Source organism: Pagrus major, chromosome 12 (genome assembly GCF_040436345.1).
Source record: "Pagrus major chromosome 12, Pma_NU_1.0".
In the NCBI taxonomy this organism is placed as follows: Eukaryota; Metazoa; Chordata; class Actinopteri; order Spariformes; family Sparidae; genus Pagrus; species Pagrus major.
In genome coordinates, this window is record NC_133226.1 from 25,200,361 (window position 1) to 25,227,175 (window position 26,815).

Consider the following 26,815-nt stretch of genomic DNA (forward strand, 5'->3'; position numbering starts at 1 on the left):
AAAGAGGTTCTAGAGTATTTTTTTTCTTTGAGAAGGTTCTCGAGGTTAAGTGGTCATTGAGGAGGTTCTCGAGGTCATTGAGAAGGTTCTAGGGCACCATAAGGTGGTTCCAGTGGCCACCAAGGAGGTCCCAGTGGCCAGAAGTGGTGTTCTAGGAGATTCTGGAGGTCAATAAAGAGGTGCTAGAGTATTTTTTAAGGTTTTTTAGTGGACATTAAGGAGGTTCAGGGGTGCCTAAAGATGTTGTAGTGTTCCTTTTGGAGGTTCTAGGAGTCCAGGAGGGTTAGTGGTCATTGAGGAGGTTCTAGAGGTCCATACGTTAAGTCCTATAAGTTGTGAAGTCCGTGAAGTGGTTCTGTGGTCATTGAGAACGCTATTGATGATCTTTAGGAGATTCTGTTAAGGAGGTTCTAGGGGTTGCTGAGAACCATTTTAGTGGTCATTGCAGAGGTTCTAGGGCTCCTTAAAGAGGTTCTGGTGGCCACTAATGAGGTTCTGGGGTCTCTATGAATGCTCTTGTGGCATTTTAGGAGGTTCTATGGGTTCTTTATGTAGTCCTATGTGTATTGGTCTGATGTTCTGTGGTCACTTGAAGAAGATCTAGGGTTTCTTTAGGGAGTCCTCTGAGACTTGAAGTCTTTAAAGTGGTTCTGTGGCCATTAAAGAGGTTCTAGTGGTTACTAAGTAGGGATTTATTGGTGTATGTTATAATTTACTTACCTGGCACTGTTTCCTCTTATTGCTCTTATAGATGTATATATGTAAACTGTGTGATGTTGTATCTTTAATTCAGCAGTAACACCATGTATGATGTCCTACAACTGGTCATATTGGACTAACAGTGAGTTTGTGATACTATATTGATTACATCCTATATAATACTTCCATTTTCCGATGTGTAATTGGTAAATAGATGACTGATGATGAACAAAAAGCACTTTAAAGTCATAACAAACCACCTACACACCTTTAACTTCTATTGGACTATCATCCAAACATGAGTGGGTTTTTTTTTTTGTAGAAAGAATAAAGGTAATCCAGCCAGGGAGGTTTCAGGTTTTTCACAACATGTTTATTTTTTAGCACCATAAAAAGTCAGTTACGGTTGTCCCGTGTTTTTGCTCTCATGCTGTCTTTCCTTTGGGATGGAGCGATGATGGTGGAGATTTAGGAAAGGATTGGAGACAGGGGGCGTTTGGAGAAATAAAAAGCTGAGAGGGCTGCTTGGCTACGGCAGCACCAGGCGTTCAGCAGGTGTCGGTTCACTTGCTGGCGGAGGTGAAGGTGAAGCATCCTCTCTGGTGGAACTGCATGTCCCTGATACGACGCATGGACTGGATCTGGGGCTGGAAGGCGCAGAAGTCGTTGTAGTGTCTGTAGTCACCGCACTCAAACAGGTACTGGTAGCCTCTGTATCCGGGGTACTGGTAACCCACCCAGCTGAGAGACACAAGGAGAGGGTAAGGAGAGTTAATGCTGAGCGTCAGCAACACTTTGATATCACACATTTCAGTGTTTGAATCTCACAGCTTTTAGAAATGAGGAGGTTCTAGATGTCCAGCAGATTTAGTGGGCATTGAGGAGGTTCTAGAGATCCTAAAAGAGGTTCTAGTGGTCCTTCTGGAGATTTCTAGTATTGTTTCAGGGATTTCTAGAAGCCCAGGAGGTTACTGGCCCGTAGAAGGCTCTAGTCCTTCTTTTAAGTAGTTATGGTGATCATTGAGGAGGTCCTAGGGGTCATAAAGGAGGTTCTAGTGTTCCTTCAGAAGGTTGTAGAGGTCCAGGAGGTTTACTGGTCACTGAGAAAGTTCTAGAGGTTCTTGAGGATGTTCTAGGGGTCCCTATAAAGGTTCTAGGGGTCCTTCAGGAGGTTCTATGGATCCATAAAGAGGTTTTAATATTCCTTGAGTAGGTTCTAGCATTCAAGGAGGGTTAGTGGTCATTGAGGCCACCAAGGAGGTCCCAGGGGTCAGAAGTGGTATTCTAGGAGGTTCTAGAGGTCACTGAAGAAGTTCGAATGGTCCTTCAGGGGGTTTTAGGGGTTCTTAAAGAGGTTGTAGTGTTTCCTCTGCAGTATTTCATTGTGAGACTCGTAAAAAATAGAAATATCAAGAAACATTTGTGGCTAAAAGTACGTATTGTCAACAAGTAAACAGTACGCAGTCAGTCTAGAGCCTTGTGATGTAATGTCATCCTCCTTGTTGTGAACAAGTACATTGTGGTGAAACTCTGGGCGCCTGTGGCTTCCTCTGAAGCCATGTCTAAAACAATATTTGCAGTACAGAGCCTCCATTTTGTTTAAATTTGAATAATGAGCTGATGAATTTGCTCCCAGGCTGTATGACAGTCTTCTCTCACTGTCACACATCTTAAAAACACAAGCCCTCATCATCTGAAGCGATCCAGTTGTGTGTTGAGTTGAGTTGTGTTGTGCTGTGTGTACTCACGATCCTCCGGGCACCCTCACGCTGCCCACTCTGTCGCAGAAGCCATGCGCCCAGAGGGTGGGCACATCATCCTCCTGGATCTCCATCTTGTTGCCCTTGAAGTCAGAGAGCTCATACAGGCAGATCTTGTGCTCCATGCTGTCCTGTAGGGAGGAAAAGAGACATGAAGGGTTAGTCTTCATGTTACATCAGCCACCATTCCTCCTCCTACTTCTAATTATAAGAAGCAGTGTTGTCCTCCTCTATATAACATCGTGTGCACAGTGTTAAACGCACCATGCGGATGGGCCTGAGGGACATGAGGCAGTCGCTGCGGTAGGAGTTGCTCCAGGTATCCCAGCGAGGATACTCTCCCTTCTCCAGGATGAACATCTCCCCACGGAAGTTAGTCTGCTCAAAGGCAACAAAGCTGGAGAAGGGGGTCCGCCGGGCACAAGGGGGGCACAAGGGTGGAGAGGACAGGAGAGAAGAATTAGAGGAAGGATATAATTCATGTGAACAGACAGAATGTGGATAGTTTGTTTTCTCGCTTTTTAGCTGATTTGATCGGGGGTTCGTGTGTGTCCACTTACGGGCCGCACTCCACAATGATACTACGCACTCTATCCATGCCACGGTCACACACGTTCATACACTCATTCTGGACCTCGATCATCCTGCCCTGGAAGTTCTCCTGGTCGAACAGCATGATCTGCACAGAGGAGATGTTACAAGTTACAGCAGGGAGACAAGAGAGCAAGCACTGAATGCATCACAAGTCCCAGCAGTGTTATCTTCAGTTCAGTAACAAGGGATAAGCTCCCCGAGAAATAAATAACTGTCCTGCTGCATCGACAGATACTGTTTTAAATATAAGATTAAATCAAGGCTCAAGAGAATTTGTGTTTTTCTACCATATTTCAAAGACAAATATACTTTCTTTCACATTAATTTGACAACTGTAGATACAGCTACTAACATTTGGTCCCAAAAAACATGTGATAAAATATTCTGGCAATGTTTTCGTAGTATATAAAGTAGCATGTAAAGTAGTTTCAGCTTGCAGCTTGTATATTAATGCAGCAAAAATGTAAAAAAATTCAACAATATAATCTAAAAATGAGCCGATCTGCTAAATTCTTCATATGTTTTCAATAGGAAACAAATCCGAGCAATATCAAGCAAAAGCCTCGATCAAAAACTGCCTTTTAAAGGGTCAGTTCACTCAAACCACAAAGACTAACAACTTCACTGTTTGTTACAACCTCAATACAGTGGAGAAGTGAAGTATTATTTTGGCTGCTTAAGGCATCTCCAGAAACAACAACTTGCTTTCACTACTTTAACCACTTCAATCAATCTCACAATCATCTCAAATGCTTAGCAAATAAAACCAAAACTGTCCACGTAGCCCGATGCTAGGACATGTTTTCTATTTAAACTGTGTGAACTGTTCCTTTAAATACAACTAAATGTACAGATGTCGTAGAAAAAGCAGCCTGACTCACTCTGAAGGATCCCATGCCAGGCTCGCCGGTCTTGGTGGCCTTGCTGGAGGCAGCTGGGGCTGGGGCTCCCTTGTCCTTGGCATCGGTGCCCTGGCTGGAGGCGGACTTGGCAGTCTGAGACATGGTGAGGGGCTTCAGGAGAGTCTGGGTGAGAGATGAAGGAAGACAAGGGGATGAACAGAAATAGAGGTGTAAATGGAAGTGACAGGTTTACAGAGGAGAAAGTGAGAGGGCAGGAGAAGTGGATGCAGCCCGGTCGAGGTGTTAACACTGTCAGAGGGGTGGTAGGTAGGAACGTTTTTTTGGGATTTGGACTAAAGCACAAGTCGGCTGTTTTTATGTGGGAGGCTCATTTGGGCTTCTGTTTTGGCCTTTCCCCCAGGCGGAGGGTGGTTTGCCTGGGTGCGGTGGGCAGGGAGTGGGCCCTGTGCTCTGGATGTGTGGGTGTCCCCCTGTACTATGATGGGTGTTCTGGTGTTGAATGTCTGTGTATGTGTGTCCTTACCTGCGTTAGTATAGCTTGCAGTGCCGTGTGAGGGAGGCTGGCTCGTGCTGGTCCCTTCAACGCTCGACCCAAGCTTTTATACTCTGGCAAAGGCCAAACGTAGAGGCTCACAGGACAATAGAAAGCCTCTCGTCATCACAGTTGGCCCGTGCCAAAGCCTCCGGGTCATCGCATAGCCTAGAAATGCCGCCGGCCCCTCTGGCCTGCCTGTAAGCATTTTACTATCAAAGGAAACCACTGACCGAGGCGTTTTCGTCATGTGTTGGGGTGGTAGGGCTGTAAGCTATAGTTGCATGTAGAGAAGAGGAATGCAAAGGTCCAGAGGGCACAAAGAGGTAATCCCTGCTCTCTATCACCTACACAGGCACACAAAAATACAACATGTTCTCTGAAAAACAAAGACTCGCTGTTCGAAATCAGACTTTCATCTGAACCTTATCACTTCTTGGTTTTTCGAGGAACCACAACAAACAGATAACCAAGAAAACTATCTGTCGATAAACACACCTGATTGACAACATCTGTGTTGTTTTCACTCTTCGTGTCACAGTTTAAACCTCATGAGGAACATTTAGATTTATAGAGTTTATATGTTTTAATGTTTTAGCCTGGGCAAACTATCAATCTGCCCGACATTCATCTGTTTATTTGCCATCCGAGATTAAAATCAATCTCATGTCCGTGTGTTGGAGACCGACCCGGAGTCAGGAGGCAGTTAGCCTGACATAGCACCTAGAAGCAGGAGGAAACAGCTAACCTGCTAACAAACAACAACAACAACAACAACAACAACAACAACAACAATAGTCCTAGCAACACTTCTAAAAGCCTGTTCACACCAGAAAGTGCCACATAAATTCACGTGTGAGTGCTTGAGACATAGAGAAGGAGGGGTGATTAGTAGGCTGAACCACCTAAGTTTGTGAGCTAATATCTAGCATGCTAACCAGATGGGAACATGCTAGCGCTAGTCAGTTGGCACTGCACTCTGAGCCTCGTTCTATCAATCTTGATGAGCAACAGTTGTTCCATCCACCAAACACTTCTGTGTATATCAAACACCTGCAACCAGGACCTTAATAAGTGCTAAATGCTAGTGTAACAGTAGCACAAGTAAAGAAGAGTCATGCAGTCCAAAAACATGACCCAGTAGCCTTATATCATTTAAACAGTTATATCTATCTAAAGTTAGCTAATGTTAGCACCTAAAGCTATTGGTCATAACATACCAAAGTAACACTAGCATTAAATGCTAAATTGTAGTTAAACATTAGGAGAAGAAAAGAAGAATCATGCAGTCCAAAAACATGACTCAGTAAACGCCTACACAGTAACAGGCTATCTAAAGTTTGCTAACATTAGCCTACATTAGCTACGGATGCTACTGGTCATAACATTCCAAGACTGTAGCAATAAATGCTAAATAAATAAAGAGTCATGCAGTCAAAAAACATGACTCAGTAACGTCACATACACACTATTATCTATCTAAAGTTAGCTAACAGTAGCTAATGTTAGCCACCAAAAGCTAGCAGTCATACCAGATTTAGTAAGACTGTGTTGAACTGAACAAGGATGTGTTTTATTACTTGTAAACTTTTAATTTGTAAGAGAAAGACTTTAACATCTCTTTAAATCTACATCCATGTTTTGATGAACTCTCTGTGTTTTGATTTTATAGCAACATAAACATCAAACCATCATAATTAAAGCATCATTGGATCTCTCTGCATTTATCTTTATAGGTGAAATAAAGGTTGTTGTTGTTGATGATGATAATTCTTGGATTAAAACTGGATTAAACCTGGATTATATCACCTCAACTGTGATTATTTTCTCTATGGGAGCAGGATTAAATTGTGTTTGATCTGCAGATTAGGTGTGAACTAATCCTGCTGTGTAATCTGGGTGATTTCCAACGCGTCCTCAGGCTGGGCAGCGAATCTCTATATTTTTTTTGGTGTCCCTTTGCACAGAGTATGAAAAACTACCCTTTCTTAATACTTACATACAACTTTGTCGGGGACTATTTTCAGCGGCGGATGAATCCACATTTGTGGCTCTAGTGAGTATTTGTGGCAGCAGATTGTTAAAGTAAACCACGGTGTGTGTTTTTATGGTAATGAGGCAACAACAGTGTGGCTTATTGACGTGTTTTTAATCGTTTTTGAGGTTTGTTGGTTTTGATTTTAACGATATGTTGTTCATTTCTCAAAGTAAAGTTAGAAAACTCAGGTAAATTCACTGCACACTCAACACAGAATCTACTGTGCACATCTCTTCCCCAAAAAAGAAAGAAACCTTTTTGATACCACATGACTCCCCCCGTCAGCCTTCTTATTTATAAATGACTTTATCTCAGCAGCCCTTAGAGATAAATTCACCCACATATGAAATATCTTTCATTATCTACTCACCCTCAAGCTGATGGATGAATTTCGTAGTCCACAAAACATTTCTTGGAGCTTCACAGCAAAACCTGTTGCAACGTTCTCCTAAACAACTGAAGTAGATGGGGACTTGTTTTAAAATGTGAAAAGTCTCCAGAAGACCTGAGGTCCCAGATTGATTTGAAAAGACGTTATTTACACCCTTTTTTAGGATCTTCACTGTAGCTGCATAGCTAAAAGCGTAACAAGCTCACTGTCTTTCAAATCAAATCAATTTGGCATCTCAGGTCTTCTGGAGATTTGGATTACGAACAAGTCCACATCTACTTCAGTTGTTTGCTGCAACAGCTGTTTTACTGTGAAGCTCCAGAAGTGTGTTGTGGACTCATGAAGGTGAGGAGATGATGATTGAATTTTCATTTTTTGGGGTGAACTGTTCCTTTAAGGTCTCTCCAGTGTTGCCATCTCCTCAACATTACTCATAAATCATCTTTTCTTCTCCAAAATCATGTCTTTGAGACATGAAATCTGTTCATCCGCCCACTTATTTGTGATTTTTGTCGTTCAATTTCTTGCTAACGAGAAGAAACCCATTGATTTTGACCCCAGAACCTTTCTTATTATCAACCAGCTCCTCCTGACAGATAATCAAGCCAGTTATTAAACCTCCGCATTGATCTCCTCTCTCCATTTCTACAAAAACTCTGAATAATAATCAGCATGTCAGTCATTTCTCTCGGGGTGGAAACAGTTTCGTTGTCTCATGAGAGCAGATTTTTCTGTCTCACTTTGAAGGTAACATCTCTTTATAGGGTGACGCTCTCCGGTGAGACGTGTCTCTTATTGTTCATCAGAGTATTAAATGAAACCTGGGAGCGGCTCGAATACAGATTCACTGTTTAAATTCCTTCGGGCTCACAGGAAATAAAGCAGTTGTTTAGAAAGTCGTGCTTGCCCATGCAGTGCCTCTGTGCTCATGTTTACAAGTGGTTGATTATGTAAGCAGCACACACACACACACACACACACACACACACACACTGCAGGCCAGCAGCAGGAGATAACATTGTCTTACACAACACACAACCTCTTAAACACTGAGGACTTTAATCTTTTTAAATGTCAAGAACAACGATTACGTCTGCCTTTAATTTTGAAATCTGACTGCGGCAACATAATCAAACACGCCAAGTGCAGATGTGACTGTGTAAACTACCAAAAACATTTTCTACTGTGATAAAGTTCAACAGTTTGAAGCACCGTGGCGTAGCAGAACATCATGGAGTCGTCTAATGGAGAATTAATGTCATGTTAGCGTCACGTCTGGACGAACGACTTCCCGTATGATGTTTATACTGTATTTCTGCTCGCACACAGGCGGTCCGGTTTCATAAACAGACGCTATCTGCACAGAAAAATCACGTCTCCTTATTAACTAAACATTACTGATGCATCAGTGAGTCTGTATTTTCATTTCATGTATATTCTGTCACACATACGGACACCTGGTGACGTGAAACACATCGAGAGCAGAACTGAAATGATTGATAACACTTGCAAATGGTTAATTATAGTTAATTACTACCTAACTAACTATAAAATGCTTGATAAACCATTTATTAAGCAGCTGTGAAGGTTTATAAACATCAGTTACAACGTTATAATAAACAACTGCTTAGTAAATGTTAACTAAAGTTTAATTCACTTTAAATTTATAATTTAATAATGTTGGTTACACCTAACGAGTTTTACCTAAGCGAGCATTTGAGGAACTACGACTGGCTACATCAGTATCTTCTTTTAAATCACTTTAGTTTAGTTGTAGGTGTTTGAATTTTCAGGTTTATTGTTTTATTTTTCATGTGTGAGTCTTAATTTACTCAGGCGTGGGGAGAAACAAAATAAATGCAACTGGATCATGTAATCAGGATACAGAAAAAGGTAACTGTATTCCAGTAGAGTTACAGGAAAAAAGATGTAATAAGATTACAGATATATTTAATAAAAAAAAAAGGGATTGCTGACAGGACGATTTTAAGATAAATAATAATGTACCAGTCTGTAACATCACTCCGGGCTCGAGTGAAACCAAATACACAAACGTGTTTTCGAGTGTGTATTCTTATGTAAGTCTGTTTTATTCGGTCTTGAGGTTATCTAAAAGTAAGTTACCAAACTTTCATATTGTGATACTCGAATTATGTTACTGGCCACGTTTTGAAAAAGGACCCTGAATTAACCCGCTGTTTTCACATTTTATCACTGGTGTTTTAATGGTTTTAATCATCATCATTTTGTTGTGTTACCTCCACTGAGGAGGTGTCTGATTGTTGGTTTGTGAGCAGGATTACACGAAAACTACTCAATGGATTTCCATGAAACTTGGATGGAGGATGAGTCTCGGCCCAGAATAGAGCTCATTAAATTTTGGTGTGGATCTGGATAAAGGGACGGATCCAGGATCCCCCCCCCAACCCCCCTCCCAACCCCAACTTTCTTTAACATTACGAGATAAGGCATTTTCCGACACTGGCGCTCATGCTGGCCTCTTTATCCATATGTTGCTGTGTATTTTATTGTTGTGTTTGTTGTAAAGCACTTTGTAACGCTTGTTTTAATACAAATAATCTAATAATAATAATATTCAGATAATATAATAATCATTTTGATCATTTCTCAATCAAAAACAAGCCAAACTTTCTTTGGTTCCTGCTTCAAAAATATGCGGATTCAATACTTTTCTTTGTCTTTAATGTCTGTAAACTGAATATATTTGAGCTTTTGACTGTTGGTCAGACAAAACAAGTAATCTGATTACATCACATTGAACTTTAATGGGCATTTTTTCCACTATTTTCTGATATTTTCTGGACAAAAAACAATCAAGAGAGCGTTCATCAGACTGATCGATAATATAATAATAACTTTTTATTCATTCCTTTGATTCAGATAAAGAGTGAAGAAGACTTTTAGTTTCTTCTTCACTCTCCATCCTCCACCGACCCCCTCATGTCCTTGGTCCTCAGTATTTTCTCAGGGTCTCTCACTGTATCTCTTTCTCTTATATTTCTGCCTCCATGTCCACTGCCCTGGTTGATAATGTGGTGTCTGCACTTCTGCCCCATCCACAGATTAACCACGCTTTTGTCGGGGGGGACAAAGAAAAGCCCCTCCCCGCTGCTGAGCCGGGGCTTTCAGCATGGCCTCTTGCCAGGGGAGGCTTTAAAAGGGTGGGGGCGCGTGGTTTCCTCTCACTCTCACGGCAGGACAACCCAAGGGCATCAAAGCAAGGTGAGTCCCTGTCCCCTCACCAGGCCAGCACAGCCATGGGTGGGCAGCAGCAGCAGCCAGGGTGCAGCGGCCCCCACATATCCACACACACTCTCCACAATCCCCAAGCACAGGAGCCACCCGGGCTCCAGGGCCCAAAAGGCCCGACACTGCACCGGTGATAAACATGGTGGTGTTGGTGGAAAAGTCTCCCGGGCAGCAGCAGCAGCAGCAGCAGCGGCAGCAGCAGAGGGGAGGAAATGGGCAGAAAATAAGATAAAGTGATAGAATGGGCGGGAGAGAGAAGTCTAGATGAAGCCTCAGGGTTTTTAACCCGCTTCGTTTTTTGTGTAGCAACTATAAATAGACTGCTTCTAGTAGCCAGGCCATTATGTTGCCTTTTAACCTTTAAATACACACTGTTTCTGCTGCATTTAACATGCTATGTAGCCGGCTAGGCTCGTTGTTTGAGTAGAATAACACTTTTAGCTATTAAATTATTATTTTGCACGTTCATTTCTTCACTTTTTCACCTTCTTGTGCTTCCTTTCCCTTTTCCAGACAAGATGACTCACCACTGCACCAAGTTCTCCGGCCACTGGAAGGTGAGTCTGCAGGATGGAAACACAGCTTCATACATCAACCTCACCGGAGGGACCTTTCAATCAGTTTACCAGTTTTTATTACAATGTCTCAACTGGAAGGGAAAACGCTTTATCACCAGAGCTGCTCAGAGCTACATGACTGTGCCTCTAGACTTTTATTTATCATTTTCATTTATTAGACATCTGTTTATTAGTTCAGATTTGACAAAATATCACAAAAATAGGACAGAATTTGAAAGCTCAGACACAAAAACTCGACTTATATCACATAGAAACAGGGACGAAAGACATACAGAGCAGATATTAACCAAAAGCTACAAAGTTAAGCTGAGTTAAGAGGATATTGATTGCCTGTAGCCCATACATAATCAATATGTATCATCTTCATCATATTTTTAATGCTTCAGGGTGAAAAAATGACTCTTGTTTTCCAAATTTGGTGCATTTAACAGCGACAAAAACTCAATTTTACGGCTTTAATCTCAACTTTTTTAAGTTTGAGTACTTCATACATCGCTGTCTGTATTTCCTCGTCAGATCATTGTCTTCGATGAGGAGTGCTTCCAGGGCCGTCGCCATGAGTTCACCTCTGAGTGCTGCAACGTGATGGAGTTCGGTTTCGAGACCGTGCGCTCCCTCAGGGTGGAGAGTGGAGCGTGAGTAGAAAAAGAGCAGTTCTTACAGACCAAAATTACTCAAGTTAAACTGATTAACACGATAAGACAATACTGAAAATGTCTCTCTTCCACAGCTGGGTGGGTTACGAGCACGCCTCCTACCAGGGACAGCAGTTCGTGCTGGAGAGGGGAGAGTACCCTCAGTGTGATGCTTTCGGAGGCAGCAACGCCTACCACATCGAGAGGCTGACCTCCTTCAGACCCATCGCCTGTGCTGTAAGTTACAACATCTCATCATCATCTTCTTCTTCTTCTTCTTCTACTCTTTTTTGCTTTGACTGGAACAACAACTCAAATGCATCTATTGTTCTTTTCCTCCCTCCAGAACCACAGAGAGTGTCGTATGACCATCTACGAGCGCGAGAACTTCCTGGGCCGTAAGGGCGAGCTGAGTGACGATTATCCCTCCCTCCAGGCCATGGGCTGGTGCAACAATGAAGTTGGCTCTCTCAGGATCCAGTCTGGAGCGTGAGTGTCCTCAGCCTCTCACCTATTTAAAAATAATCCTGCTGAGACTTTCACAATAGCCATCTTTTGCAACATTTCACCAACACTTCCTTCTCTCTCTCTGTGTGTGATTTCTCAACAGATTTGTGTGCTACCAGTATCCTGGTTATCGTGGATACCAGTATATCATGGAGTGTGATCGTCACTGTGGGGAGTTCAAACACTTCAGGGAGTTTGGCTCCCACTGCCAGACCCCTCAGATCCAGTCCATCCGCCGTATTCAGCAGTAACAACCTACTCCAAAACCCTTTCACCCATGTGAACCTTCACCTCTGACCCCTTCTACTTCCCAGTGCTGAATAAACTGTCTTTCTTAAACCCTACTGACTTCCACCATTGTATCTGCTTATCTGATCGACGGAGAGAAAGATCATGTTTTCCTGAATTACAATCGCTCCGACGCAGTTCACATTATGGTGTCAACAGACGACCTGGTGTCAGTGTTTTAGCAATAAAAGGGTTATAAACTTGAAATGAAAAACTGAGTTTATAGTTTTTAAATTAGCGGCGTAGTTGTTAATCTGACGAACGTATGGGAAGAAAACTGTCACAAATATTTGCAAAAAACACTTTTAAATAAATTAAGAGCTGGAAAACTCATCAGTCATTTGATAATCCATGTGCTTAAGTCAATTATCAATCAAACGTTTGAAACATTATCTGGTTACAGCTTATTAAATATGAACATTTGACTTAAATCTCTGGTTTATAGTTTTGTAAAGTTAATACTTTTGAGTTGAGGGCTGTGGGTCAGAAATACAAGACATTTAAAGACATCAGCGTGGGCATTTTCCACCCTTTTCTGGTGGTTTATAATATAAGTGATTAATATTTAAACCTAAAGAAGTAATCACTATTTGGAGCTGCAGTTAAAGTACATCTGATTTTATCTAAAGTGTTTCGATATCTAGTTTTTCTCATGCAACCAACGATTACTTTCTTGGTTAATCAATTAGTTGTTTGCTCTATAAAGTGTCTGAAAATGGGATGAGAATGAGTTTTAAGTCTACGTATCTTTCAGGCCAGTGGTCACCAAACTATTTAACACCTAAAAACAAAGAAATATCTTCCACTGAACACTCATCACTGGTTGGATAACATCGATCAGCTCGATAAAAAGTGACGTCATCAGGAAATTAATGATCCAGTGAGAAGACAGAAGAAAAAAGGTGAAGATTAGAGGAAAGTCTCTCAGACTGTTAATCATCCTGTGACCCTCTGATTGATCACATGATCTCAAAAAAAAAAAAAAAATGATCTCATTACTCGAGTACTGTTTGTATGAGTGACTGTCACTTTTACCAAAGTAACATTTCAGCACAAAATCTTTACTTTTACTCAAGTATGACTTGACTCCAAATGTATATCGGCTCCAGATATTGGTTATCGATCTCCTTGATTGCTAATAATCATTTAAAAAACAACGTGAATCTCCTTTTTTAATTCTCAAAAAGGTTGTAGGTTTCAGCTCAAATATCAGTAAAGGATCAATAATACATGTTTTTTTATACATGTTGAAGGTATAAAACATACCTGTTTGTGATATTCCTTCATCCTGCCTGCCTGTTTCGTTTATACGTGGCGGACCCTGCCACCTTTCTAGCTTCAAACAGTGTTCTGGGGACCTTATTTTCCTCTTTTATTCAGTTAAAGAAAAATAAATACTTCTGAGTTTGATATTATTACCTCATCAATTACCTGAATACATTTTGCTTTTTATTTTGTTTTTAGCTTAAATAATCACTTAAATTATTATGAAAAAAGTTGCAGGATTCAGATTAAATAGTCGTCTACTTCGGTATAGGATCAACACTTCTTCCAGCACTGGATGGGCATACTTCAAGGTAATGAAACGTGTTTTTATACTCCTTCATCCTGCCTGCTGTGTGCGTGAGGCCTCCTCTCCCTCTATATGTCCACTGCAGTGCACTGGGAGCATTACCAGTGCTGGCCAGGAAACGGCACTGCGTTTCCACCAAAACAACAACACACACCCAGCCGACTGGGGCATCCTATAGAAAAGAAACCATTTACAGTGTTGTGATATTAACAACTGCTAGAGGCTGCAGCTTCGTGACCATCCGGATCCAGTGTGAACACATCTTATTTAACCACAGAGGGACAACTGGACAGCTGCAGGGACGGATCCAGTTCAAATAAAAGCCCTGAGACCCCCCCCCCCTGTGGGATATTTCCTGTACACAGACTGGTCGATGTTATTCCCAGTAAATCACCAGTGACATGCTCCAGCTCCACATCTGTAAAAAAAAAAAAAAAAGAAAAAGAAAAAGGGAAGTCCCCACTTATAAAAATTATTCCAGTAAAGTGACGTCAGCCGCACACGTAGCTCGATTTGCTTTCATTTTTAAAGTGCAGGAAATAAAACACTCATGTTGTTAAAAAAAAAAAATCTAAAATCTGATTAATTTCCAACCAAACAAAACAAAAAACAAACCCATGTGTGTGTGTGTGTGTGTGTGTGTGTGTGTGTCCGTGTGGTCCGGCTCCAGCCAAAGCGCTGACCCGCTCCGGGTTTTACGAGCCTCTCTCCCCCGCCGCAGTGGGAGGAAGTTGAACCACAAAGCGAAGCAGAGCCACAAAAATACAGAAAAATACACCGAAGGGGGACTTCAGCGAAACATGTGCCGTACTGGAGCTGGGAAACGAGCAGCTTGACCGAAAGGAGCGGACACAGAATCGCCTGGCAAAGCCGCGGAAGGGACGCTTGTTTTGTTTTGTTTTTTTTGGTGGGGGGGGGCGGCGTTTGTAGCCACTTTAGCTCCTCTGACTTAGCCGACTGTGGGCTCCCCCAGCACGGATAGCCTGGCAGGCAAGGAGTCGCTCGGGGCAGGCGGAGTGCGACGACCCGCTCGGCTCACGGGAGAAGCCCACCAGCGCCGTGTCGCCGTCGGCGTTTGACAGTACCCAGGGGGTGGTCAAAGCCCTTATCGGTTAACCACACTTTCACGGCGGGAGAGGGGGGAAAAGTTATCGTTCACCACCGCCGGCCAGCCGATTTCCATCTACCCAGCGCTCCCTCCCCCTCCTCCACCACCACCAGCACCACCGCCACCAGCGTCACCATCAGCCCACAGTCAGTAGCTCTGTGCTGGGTCTCCAGGCGAGGAGGGTCCCCCCCCCCCCACCTCAACAAAGCAGCTATGGATTATTTCACGCGATTTTTTTCCGCTTGTTTTTTGAAGCCGCTGGACTCTTAAAAAGACCCGTGTTTTTGTTTTTTTTTGTTGCTTTCCCACCGGCAGCGCTTGCAAAGAAAAAAAAGACTTCCCCAAATGGACTCGCAGCCGTTAGCTTAACGTTATTAAGTGAGTCGCTGGTCCAGTGTTGCTGCTCGGTCCGCCAGCTAGCGACTCTGTTGGCTGCCGACTAAAGAAGGAGGGTATTTTTTTCCTTAATGTATCCGCTGAACGGAAATAAGCCAAACTAGATGTATAGATTGATTAATCACTCTATACCTTATCCGATAGTTAGCCTACTGGCTAGCAGGTTTCATTTTGCTAGCTAGCGCGGCGGCTAACTAGCAGGCGAACCCAAAATATCGATATCGCCAGCAGCGAGAAACAAGTTAGATTAGTTAGTTCATCATCATCAAAAAAAAAAAACGTCGAGGTGTTTCAACCACATCTTTGTTTTTTTTCTTTTTCGGGCGACATTTTTTTTTTTTGTTGGTGTGATTGATGAGCCGTTAGGGAACATTTCAACAGGAAGCCAAAGCCAGCAGAAGAAAAAAAACGACGGCAACATAAACAACAGCGGTGTGTTGGTTGTTTTTTTTTATGGGAGTCCTGGCTCATCTTCAACCTGTTTTATATGTGAGAGAGATTTGCATTTTATCCCTCTCTTGGTGCACCAGCTGAGATATTATTAAGGACGACGAATGAGACACATTTCAACCTGTCGCCGAGTGTCCTCCCCTCCCTGAATTTCCTTTTTTTTTTTTCTCTTCTCGGTCGCTTGACACGAAGAAAAAGCCAACAACACGTGTAGCCCCCGTGTTTTATCTGAAGGAGCACCGTGCAGCCACTTCACTAAAATTAGATTTTTTCTTTTCCTCTCTCTCTCTCTCGACAGTGTTTACATTTTAAGAGAAAAAGAAACCCTCCTGATACACATGCCGCACTGGAGACAAACCAGTCGTTTTGGACGTCTTCCCATCAAGAGGACCGGGACAAGTCCTGCAGGATCTGACAGCTGCCTCCAGACCCAACATCTGGTGCACCTACCTATCAGACATATCACATTACTTTAAAAGCGAAGGAAGAAGAAGGAGAAGAAGAAGTGCTGGCCCTCAAAACGAGATCTCAACCAGCATTATTTTTTTTCCCCCTCCTCCCCAACAACACACGCCCGTAAGAAACCTGCATTTCTGCACTTAATGGGATTACAAGGACGTTGATCTAGCAGGGCCCTGCTGACTGTGTTATCTCTCTTGTTCACCCAGTGTCTTCCCTTTTTTCTGTCACAATGATGGTAGTTTGAGGGGCGAAGTGAGCCAGACTGCAAGCCGGAGACAACGACACTGTTCTTCCCTCACCCCCCCCCACACACTGTCGATGGTCAGCCCCGCCGTCCGCTCGCTCAGCTGGCCCTGTCACGCACCTCGGCGCTTGATGTTGGTCATATCTGGTGGAGGACATTGTTTTTTTTAATTCCCAGCACCAGAACCCATCCCGAACCCGGCTGTTTTATTGATTTGGTCGTCCCAGGGTCGAAAGATGGCGGACCTCGAAGCAGTACTCGCCGATGTCAGTTATTTGATGGCGATGGAGAAGAGCAAATCTACTCCAGCGGCCCGGGCGAGTAAGAAAATCATCCTGCCCGAGCCCAGGTAAGCACATTTAACAATTTTTTTTATATACATGTTGTGCTGTGTGGCCTCGTGTTGTGTTTGCCTGTCAAATGGATGCATCTTTTCTTTTTTTGTGTGCATGCTATGCAGCCATGTAGGGAGATGGAGGCGTGCTTCCTCTCAAACCTGTGACTTACTGTAGATGCTCAGTGAAATATGACTGTGGAGCTTTTTTCACTTGAGATGTCTGCAAACACGCAGCACCTTCAGTGGCTTCATTATGCCACCAGAGACAACCTGTGCAGTGGCTTAGGGTTTGCATGCCATTTTTTTTTTTTTTTTACTTTACCTAGAAGTTAACCCAGTGTTCAGATCTCATGTGGCTCTCTGAGGGCAGGTTGTGATGCAGAAACATGCAGGATATTTGTCACGATGGAGTCATTTCTGCAAACAATACCATCTGTTAATGGTGTCTTTTATTCCTCATTTGCTCCCAGGCTTGCTGGCTGCTTTATATAGCATGTGCCACACATTTATAGACGCTGCTGTTCCTGGTCTGTGGGGTTGTATACTGCTCTATAAACCTCTTTGATGCAGTTGCACTATCAGTATATGCAGCTCCTTCCATGCTGTTTGCAAGAACCCAGCAGGAGTAGGCCATCGAGATGAGACCACATCTAAAGTCTGATTTAAATAATACACCCCCCCCTCAACATCTACACATAATTGCACATCCTTTTGTCCTCTGCTACGCAGCTCGTCAGGAGCCCCAATGTGTCTCTTCAGACCAGGTTTCAGGCGTGTAGCGTGCAACTTGATTGAAGAGGATGTGGTTAAAATTTGGTTATTGAGAGGGTTGCTTTTCACACAGGGTTTGTAGATTTGATAGTGTCGTTTTGGGAGCTTAGTCAAATGATGACCATTGTCTGCGTGTGTGTGAGGAACAGCTTTGTGTAGAGCAGATCTTAGCTGGCAGTTGACACCGCTGTCAGATTTAATTTGCGTTCATCATGTTTTCAGCCGTACACCTTGTACCTCGCATTTATTAATCGCAAGCTAAAAACTATTATTGACTCACCCACACGTGTGTAAACCCAGTGGCTCGACATGGTGATTTCACTGCGTGGATGTGGGTTTATTTTAGCAACCATTACATTTAAAACCAAGAGCGATTTAAGAAGAGGTCAGCTATTCATTCACTTACTTACTGACTCGTCTCGGTAGATCAGCAGAAAGCAGTGATCCAAACAGTGCTTTACACACAGTAATGAACATGAAGCCTGTTGATTTTTTCCCCCAACTGTAATCATTTCATTAAAGGTTATTCTCTGATAGCTAATTAAATATTCCAGCCCAGATCAATTGGCAGTCATATATTAGAGTTTAGATTGATATACAGTCATTCATTACCTCCTATAGCTCGTTCATCTGTTTATCTGTAATAAAAAGCAGAAACGCCCTCCCCTCTTGACAAGTTCAAGAGAATATTCTCACCTCCAATTCACAGGCAGAAAGGATCTGAATGTTTGACATTAATTCTGCCTTCCGGCGGTTTCTGAGCTGTTAGCTGTCGATATTAACTGACATGGGGCGACATTAAACTACTCATTTTATAACGCAACCATTTTATAACTAATAAATGTTTGACCTAATAGTTCTGGGTGTCGCTTTCCCCTCTGAGATGATTCAACAGCCACACCAAGATTTTTGCATGTTTTTAAAAAAAAATCCCTTTGCTTAACATGACTGCTAACCTTTGGTAAAATATTTTTACACTTGTTAAGTGTCGGTTTCCTTCCTTCAGGCGCTTGTCGGTTTCGGTTTGTGTCAACATGCTATTGAAACTAACTTCCAGAAACTTGAAGCTTGCTTGAGACCGCCAATTCTTTAAAGTGAACGGTCTGTCACATTGCATTTTGTCGTGTCAGTGAATGAACTCCTGTTAATGTTGCACAATAACTTAATTGCAGCATAGTCTTAAGTTCCCAAGTCGTATAGGTAATATTACCACCACTCTGACTTCAGTATAGAGTCCTGAAATTTGCAGTAAATGGAGGCCAGCTTTGACCAAACTCTCATAGGATACTGTCCGGCCCACTAGCGACTGACCACGTTTCGATGCATAGCTGTAGGCGCTGGTTGGTTCAGACAAATTTGCAAACGTGGTGATATTTTGATTTTCTGCGATATCAACGCGATGTCACAGTAAGCGGAAGTAACCATGGTTACAACCACTGAGCGGTAGAAAAACTACTGCGTGACAACGTTGTTATCATTTAGCAGGTTTACATACACATCTAAAATGTGCAACAGCTGAGCTGATTTACTGTACTTGACATTGCACATATTGCAGTGTGACTGTTGCACACATTGCGTTGTTGATGCTGAAACGTTACATTGCGCAGCTGCACCTGCAGGCTTGAAAGTTTGACCATAACAGTTTGTAGCTTGCTTTCTCCCAACTGAACTCGCTTGTATTGGTTGCACAGGACAGATGTAGACGGCTAACCATGCTAATGAAAAACCAAAGCTGTACATGTCGAAAAATAATATTTTAAATATCGTTTTGAAAAGTTTCTGTGGATATCTTCAGACACTTTTATTGTAGTGAGAATAGGTCAAGGTTGATGTTGTAATTTTAAACAGTCGTGAGTGCAAGCAGACTACAGCTGCCATTTTCTGGATGAAGCAAGCTACCAACCGCTCATTAATTTTTGATTCAAGTGTTATGGGTAAGACCTGAAACTGTAGGAAAGGCCAGAATTGGAGCAGGAAGTTACAGTCGACACATGAGGTTTCTTTTTATGTCTTAAAGCAGTGGCTGGACGAGGCTTTTTTTTGGTTGAGTCAGTTGACAGCTAATCTTCCTCGCCCTAATGGAGTCCATTTCAGTGAAGTTACCATAACTCCAGATCCCATTATTAAAGTTGGTGAATATAATGGTGTCATATCGGATGATGGAAAGATGGCGAGGCACGGGATGTACAACAGATATTACCCTTGAGTGAAGAAGAAAATGTTCTGATTAATAAGACGAGCTATAATCGTTATTGCAGAGACAGGACTGTTTGACGTCTTGGTGGACGGGGACCTGTAAGAAGTAAAAGGGGTCAGATATGAATGAAACTGCTGTTAACATAATCGAGCTGATATGACAGGCGACCTGTAGAGAAAACTTTTTTTTCTTTTACAACAGTGAGCTACTAACCCCACTCTAAGCTTTGTTAGCCTTAAGCACAATGATCAAAACAGAAAACCTCTCCCACTTTACTGTACTCATATTTCAGGATGTACATGGTGACTGTCATGACTTGAAATTCAAGACAGAGTGCTTCTTTTCATGTTCTGGCATAGTGATGCAGATTTAAAGCACTTTCTTTCATCGATCGTCTGCTGTGTTAGCGTTCAGTAATTGATCAATTGATGAATAGCTTCCATAATAGAAAATGCACTTTTCCTCAATGAAAGCTTTAAACAGTTGACACAAGCTGTTCCGAAGGCTTTTAGTATTTTAATCATGCATTTAATAAACAGTTGTAAATTATTTAAATCAGCAATGACACCAAATCCCGCTGTCAGGCTGCTCAGTATTCAACATAAGGCCAAACAAATTTAAATAGACTAAAGGATGACTTCACCCAAAAATGAAAATTCAGTCATCATCTGCTCGATGCCACATGCTGACGGAAAGATGGGTGAAGTGTTGTTGTCCGCATTTCTGGAGCTTCACAGCAAAACAACGTTATTAACACCCTTTTTTAAGTCTATATCTTCACTGTAGCTGCTAAGTTAAAAGCGTTAGCGCGCACCTCGTCTGAAGTGGGTGCAAAAGCTCAATGCGTGTCGAGGGTGTAATAACATCTCTTCAAATCAGTTTTAGGATGACGCCGGATGAGCTGTGTGGAGCCATTTTATTAGCATTACCTCGTTTTCAAAGTCACCTCATCTACTTCAGTTGTTCAGGAGAATACTGCAATGTTGTTTCGCTGCGAAACTCCAGAAACGTTTGGCGGACTACGAAACTTCACTCAACTTCCCATCCCAGATTATGTGCATCTTGGAGGACAGATTTGATCAAACTAAAACAATCATGGCACCTAACGCGAAGCATTAAACCATCTTGCACCAACAAAAGCATGAATCAACATTATTAGAGTGACATTTTTCAAAAAGCAGAGAAAACTAGAAGTAGTTAATAGCCAAACTTGTCAATGCCATCTTCTCTTGAAATGTATTTGTTTTTTATTAGTTTTTCGACAACAATAGAGCTCTATGACAGGGAGGAAGAAGATATATCAGGCTTTTATACGCACACAATACGTGTTCATAGAAACACTTCATTAAGAATAAACAAGAAAAATGTTGAATGTCACCAGCCTCATCGTTTAAACAAAGAAACACTTAAACTGACCGTTTTGTCATTATAATGATTTTTACAGCTGGGGGAGCCTTGGTGCTGTACCCAAGTACACAAATCAAAGACTCTTGTTGTCTTTATTAGATCATTAGCTTTTTCTGAAAAAAATCAAACCCAGGTGAATCATTATTGATCCTTGTTGAGCAGTTCTACATTAGTGTGTGCTGTCTCCTTCACCTACGGTGTTAAGTTGTTGGTACTAAGTCTAGGTTCTGTGTTTGTAGCCTTTGAGACCCTAATCAGGATCATCTTGTTTGACTGTGAAACTGTATGCCATGCTAATTGAGTTCACCGCTCCTCATTAGATGTGCAGGTTGGGAGACATTGACGCTGGAAGTTAATCCAAGGATTGGCAACCACGTGCCACCGAGGTGCTCGCAGTGTAAAGACAACACGAGGCCATTTGACTGATTAGCACATTATCGACCATAGAAGAGGGATGGAGGCACAGCGGATGCAGTTAAAAATGTCATCAGACAGAGGTGTTGCTATATGAATAAACCCGAACAAGCATTGTCGACTGCTTTTGTGATTTCATGTTAGATATGAGCTTTAGTATTTATTGCCTACCATAATACAGGAGCTGTGAGATAAAAGCCTCAGCTAATGGATTTGTAAAAGCACTATTACACCACTGTTGAGTAAATCAGTCAGCAAAGCAAGACTCGCAGTAATATGAAAATGTACTTAAAACATGTCAGTTAGGTCATTGTTATTGCAATAATGTGTCCAACCTAAATGGATGAGATGGTTGCATTATGTTTTCTCTGTACAGCCTTATCACACATATCGTTATCACGTTGAGTGCTTCAGAGGAATTACTTTAATTTGGACCGGATTGTAAAAGATCTGAGAATAATGTGGCCGACACAAGAGTAGTGAGTAGGAGTGAGAGGGGGGGAAAGGGAGTGTATGGATGGTATCTGTGAAAGTAGCTTCTGGAAATAGCAGAACTTGATAAAACTGTAGAGATCATGTGCAAACTGACAAACTTTTCATGTGTGCACGGTTTCAGCAGTAGCAGTGATGCATGTGTGAAGCTTTCAGCCGCATGCTTGTGGGGGGGGGGGGGGGGGGCAGTTAAATGTGGCACTTTGGAGATAGCGTGGTGCTGCCACATTCTCGACGGGCCAAGGCTATGTCCTCTGGCAGTGAGGTGAGATTCTGACAGCAACACTGGAGGCAGTTGAGATGAGAGAGGCGTGGGGGAGGGCCCGCTGTTAGAGAGAAATCCATACAAGAGAGGAGACATGATGAAGTTATCCAGGAGGTGGAGATACGAAGGAAAACAGAGACTGCGAGTAGTTTCAGTCTCAGATGGACCGGTTTTGAACCAGAGCGTGCTGTTGTAGGGCTGGGCAGTATATACAGTATATATGTCATCACTGTGGCTGCATTATGAGGCTACATATTGTCTTAGTGTGTTGTTGTAAATGTTGTCTTTTCCTGGTTTTAAAGGCTGCTTTACAGTAACTGTGATAAAAACACACTGATAGTGATGAATTTCCCTTTAACTGAAATGGATGTTCATTTTGTGTCCTGGTAAAACACTTAAGATCGCCTGTTTTTTCATCTGAATGATTTATAATTGTAATTTCTTAAATGTAATTGAAAACAATATTAGTCTCGTATTGATTCTCATAACATTTTAATAGCATTCTGTAGCTCTAATGGGGTTTTAGAGTACTGTTATGCCGTCCGTTGGATGGAGCAGTGACTCATTAGAAAAGTACCAGTAGGCCCAGTAGGCCCATTTGACCTCCCTAAGACAATTCTGCCTCAAACACTTGAAGCAGCGCAACACTTCGTCTTCATATATACAGATTTCCAAGGAGCATGTCAGTGTTCCACTTGACTCATCAAGGTTTTCTGTCACCTCCCATAGACGCCTGTTGCCTCCAGCTGATCTCTCTGTGTTCGAGTGGCTTTTTTCCCGTCTTTTCCCCGTTTTCGTAGAACTTGCAGCAATTATGACCGCCGATTAGAAACTAGATAACGGTGTTAGTACTGAGGTTATCAGCTTGTCCTGAATCGACTTTGTTGGAAAGGGTGGTAGCAGCCTTTGAGTTCCCATTTTAATTATATTTGCCTCTTCACCTCAAGAGCAAAAGCATAATTGCCACAAAGGTAACGCGCACAGAGCAGACATCCCCGGCAATCGTTGCACATTGGAGGTTTTGAAGCATTTCATTTTGAAGTTTCTGTCGAGGCAGTGAATTAGGACAGTCAGTGATTATTTTTGTAACTGCATAATCTGGCAGTTCAGCTTGAGAATAAATATGGTCGGTGCCATCGTGTTATAATAACACAAGGTGCTAAATCCTAAAAGTAACATTGTTAGTATGACTGCTGTTGTCAGCCAACACTGAGACAGCAAATGAGCTTTTTGTTTTAGCTTTTGAAAACAAAACATTGGTGTATATCAGGCATTAACAATGACAAGGTTTACATCCATGCAGATATTCCACTATTATTCCATCTATGACAATATTCCAGGTTTGATAAGGGTCATGTAATCAGCATATTCTGTTTGGACATCCCAATTTAGGTCTTATTCCAAATATAGCATTTTCCAATTTTGACATGTGGGATATGTTGATATCAGTTGGGTTTTAGGAGCATTGTGTTGCCTAGCCAACAGTTTGCAAAGCTAGAGACGCGTGCATAAAAGAAAAGCCCGCATTTCTAGTTGGAATGGGACACACATACTGAAACATTATGAAAGACAAACATTATGAAAGACCTGGATATCAACAGGTTTTGTCCCAATATGTACAAATATCACAATGGAGAGCTTTTTCCAGAAGACCATAGACAAATAAGTGTGTTTGTTCCTCAGAGTAGGCACAGCTGCATGTAAATTGGAATATTTTTGAGATATTCATTTTCATTAGCCATGTAAACAGCTTAGTGGGAATTAAGTGTATTATGGTACATTTATTCATCCTGAGCTGTCATGCTGCAGACGTCTGGGTTTGGTGTTTTGCAGTCATACAACGAACATGTTTGACTTTGGCGAGAGCATACCTATTCTGATCCACACTCATCTTAAAGCTGTTTGCCTACTGCCGTTACAAAACAAAAGCCACAAGACACAATAAACTAGAGGAAGAAGAAGACGACGCTGTGAGTCACTATACAGAGCTAAAAGACCCGTCTGCTTCCTTCAGATCAACTGTCTGGGAAATGTAGGGCTCCCAGTGAGCTAGGTGAGCAGTGGAGAGCAATTGGTGGTTCGGACGAGGACAGTGTGTCACCGTTTTTAAGCAGTCTTTAGATTTGAAATCAGACTGGACCAAAGGCATTAGACCCAGGCACAGGGAGCTAGAATGGCACTCATACTCCACCAAGGCCCAACAATCCCCTTTTTTAGGCACCAGCCACCTAAATACAGCCATTATTCATTGAGAATTTAACAAAAATGTGAAAAAACAACCCATCTCACAATGTTTAAGAAAGTGAGGAATAAATTCCTGAATCTGTGCCTTTTTGTGGATATACACCAAAAGTTAGTGGGGTCTGTTTTGGTCTGAGGATTTTTAGGAATATTGTCTTTTTGGAATGAGGGCAAAAACTTATATAATATATTTTGTGCATGTAAACTTAGTCAGTTATAAAGGTAGGTCTATCTAAAGTGAAACCAAAGCTTCAAAATCATTTTTAGCGCCTGAGTGAATTAATAGGAAATGACTGCTTCTCTGAAAATTGCTCAATTTGTTCTTCAGCAGCTCCTCTTACACCCCCTGAATCCTACAGTAGTTGCAGTCAGGCGCCAAGCATCAGCCAGAAAAACAGGTTTCAAAGTCTAACTAGTTTCCCAGGTAAAGAAAGTAATTGTATGTCTGGAGGCTTAAATAAACTGAAATAGGTGTTCTTCTCTGTCGCTCGTGTTTGTATCATCTGCTTTGAGCTGTGCTGTCTGAAGAGATAGTGACAGATATGAGGCCGCTCATTGTCCGTGCACACCGTGAGAAATAAAGAGGTTGAAAATCTATAGATTAACGATTAAAGATCAGGTTGAGTCTAAAATAAATTTGAACAGGGGCTACGTTATCAACACTGTTCAATTACATGCCCACAGACCCAGCTATTGAAATGTCAGTGTCATCCTGTTAATATGTTAAATATTTACACATCTGAATACTTCCTGTAGTGTTAAATAGTCACCAAGACAATGTTGTTACAGTGTCAGTGTGAGGATCAGCAGCTAATGAAAGCTGGGTAATTGTGTCTTTACACAAACTTGACCTGTCAGGGTGGAAACGTTTTATAATTCCTGCTAAAGAACGATAATCAAAGGAAAACAACAGAGAAATTACTTTATATTAAGCTCTTTCAGACTCATTCACACTGACGGCACCCTGACCTTTTACTGCTGTACTGAAACCTCAGACGTGTTGTAAACATGCACACACACTGTATATCTGTGGGTTTTGCCCCCTTTCTGCCCACCTGGAGCTCAGTATTGTAGTAAAGAGACACTAGTTTTGATAATGTCATTAGTACAGGCCCAGATACTTTTTCAAAATCCTGTTAAATGTAACCCGAGCTTTCCTGTCGGTGCAGTAAACAAAACAAGCGTGCTATATAATAAATCAAGCTTTAGGTATGCACTGACATGCAGTGAAGGGTATTTAGGAAGACATGTAATTAGGTCAGGGTCTCCCACCATCACGGTGCTGCGTTGTCATCCCAGCAGTAGCTGTTGGCGGTTTTAAAAAGGTCACCCAGGAGGCGGCAGAAGACTAAACTGACATCGGGAGCTTTTGGCTCATTGTTGTGGTGCTCATTTTGTTGGCGAGGTACGCGTGCACGTTCTCATCTAACTGTGCTAACAGCTGCTGAAGCAGATGTAATGGAGGCAGAATTATGTAAGTGCAGCCGAAAGGAAGGTGCACTGTGTGTTCTTATGGACCTTGTCTGTATCCAACCATGCAGGAAGTGGACTGTATGGCGGGTACAAGCGGAGGACACAAGCCAGAACAGTGCCACGACTCTGAGAATAAACTGTCTTGGTCAAGGACACTCCAGAATATCTTTCTGTTTCCTGACCTCCCCACTGCTGTTAACCCATGACCACCGACACTAGCGCTCATCTCATAGTCCGGTGCTCCAGTGTCCCTCGGTTTAACCCCGTCTTCGTTGGACGAGTTTCAGCCTCGGTTTTAACTTGAAAGTGTAACTGCGGTCTGAAGACTGTGGGTCAAGAGCTCGTAACCTTTTTTTCTTTTTTGGTCTTTATAGGGGGTGTGGCCCATATCTGAGTAAACATGATGTTGCCATGTTCTTTGGAGGTTTGGAGAGTAGAAATGCAACTAACTGCAGATTGTTTTCTCCATTAATAGTTCTGTCTATGAAACAAACAGTGAAAAATGTTCGACACAGTATCAACTCAATGACCCCAAAATATTCAATACTATAATGTACATAGGGCTGCATGATATGGTAAAAAAATCTCCGGCCAAAGACTTCAGAACATTCTTACATCTGAGAACCTGGGACTATTAATTTTGTGACTTTTTTGCTTGAGAAATTACTAAATGGAGCAACAGATTATCCAAATATTTACGATTAATTTGTCTGTCGATTGAGTAATCGATTAACAAAAAGGGACAGAATTATTCAATTGTCTCTTGATAAAGGCAAAGAACTTCTGTTGCATTGAACGTTATCACCGTCAAACAACAGTGGGTTTAGTGT

The 26,815-nt window shown here is 42.1% G+C and overlaps 3 protein-coding genes across 6 annotated transcripts in view; 2 read left to right on the plus strand and 1 right to left on the minus strand.

The window, feature by feature from the left end:
- Window positions 1-1,237: 1,237 nt before the first annotated feature.
- crybb1 (crystallin, beta B1) lies at window positions 1,238-4,057 on the minus strand. The gene is made up of 5 exons (XM_073477909.1): window positions 3,935-4,057; window positions 3,020-3,138; window positions 2,724-2,856; window positions 2,448-2,590; window positions 1,238-1,440 (listed from the first exon to the last, which is right to left on the minus strand). The coding sequence occupies exons 1-5, from the start codon at window positions 4,055-4,057 to the stop codon at window positions 1,263-1,265; spliced, it is 696 nt and encodes a 231-aa protein (XP_073334010.1). The 3' UTR covers window positions 1,238-1,262.
- cryba4 (crystallin, beta A4) lies at window positions 1,364-12,319 on the plus strand. Its single transcript, XM_073477910.1, has 7 exons — window positions 1,364-1,460; window positions 9,961-10,120; window positions 10,661-10,704; window positions 11,242-11,360; window positions 11,456-11,597; window positions 11,707-11,849; window positions 11,971-12,319. Exons 3-7 carry the CDS (start codon window positions 10,666-10,668, stop codon window positions 12,116-12,118), a joined length of 591 nt encoding a protein of 196 aa, XP_073334011.1. The 5' UTR covers window positions 1,364-1,460; window positions 9,961-10,120; window positions 10,661-10,665; the 3' UTR covers window positions 12,119-12,319.
- Window positions 12,320-14,504: 2,185 nt separating this feature from the next.
- Window positions 14,505-26,815, plus strand: part of grk3 (G protein-coupled receptor kinase 3) — a 68,571-nt gene continuing 56,260 nt past the window's right edge. The window contains exons 1-2 of one of the 4 annotated variants that reach the window (XM_073477961.1): window positions 14,505-16,258; window positions 16,351-16,737. In XM_073477961.1, the coding sequence (XP_073334062.1) occupies window positions 16,625-16,737 (113 nt within the window). In that variant the 5' untranslated portion in view covers window positions 14,505-16,258; window positions 16,351-16,624. Of the gene's footprint in view, window positions 16,738-26,815 lie in introns of all 4 variants that reach the window. The other 3 variants (XM_073477963.1, XM_073477962.1, XM_073477960.1) reach the window with 3 other exon arrangements.

Bases quoted from the DNA above. Each gene is read 5' to 3' on its own strand.
- cryba4 (XM_073477910.1), top strand. From the start codon at position 10,666: ATGACTCACCACTGCACCAAGTTCTCCGGCCACTGGAAG. The intron at 11,361-11,455 runs GTGAGTAGAAAA...TCTCTTCCACAG, and splicing joins CTCAGGGTGGAGAGTGGAGC to CTGGGTGGGTTACGAGCACG. The intron at 11,850-11,970 runs GTGAGTGTCCTC...ATTTCTCAACAG, and splicing joins CTCAGGATCCAGTCTGGAGC to ATTTGTGTGCTACCAGTATC.
- crybb1 (XM_073477909.1), bottom strand. From the start codon at position 4,057: ATGTCTCAGACTGCCAAGTCCGCCTCCAGCCAGGGCACCGATGCCAAG. The intron at 2,857-3,019 runs GTAAGTGGACAC...CCCCTTCTCCAG, and splicing joins ATCATTGTGGAGTGCGGCCC to CTTTGTTGCCTTTGAGCAGA. The intron at 2,591-2,723 runs GTGCGTTTAACA...TCCTCCCTACAG, and splicing joins CCCTCAGGCCCATCCGCATG to GACAGCATGGAGCACAAGAT.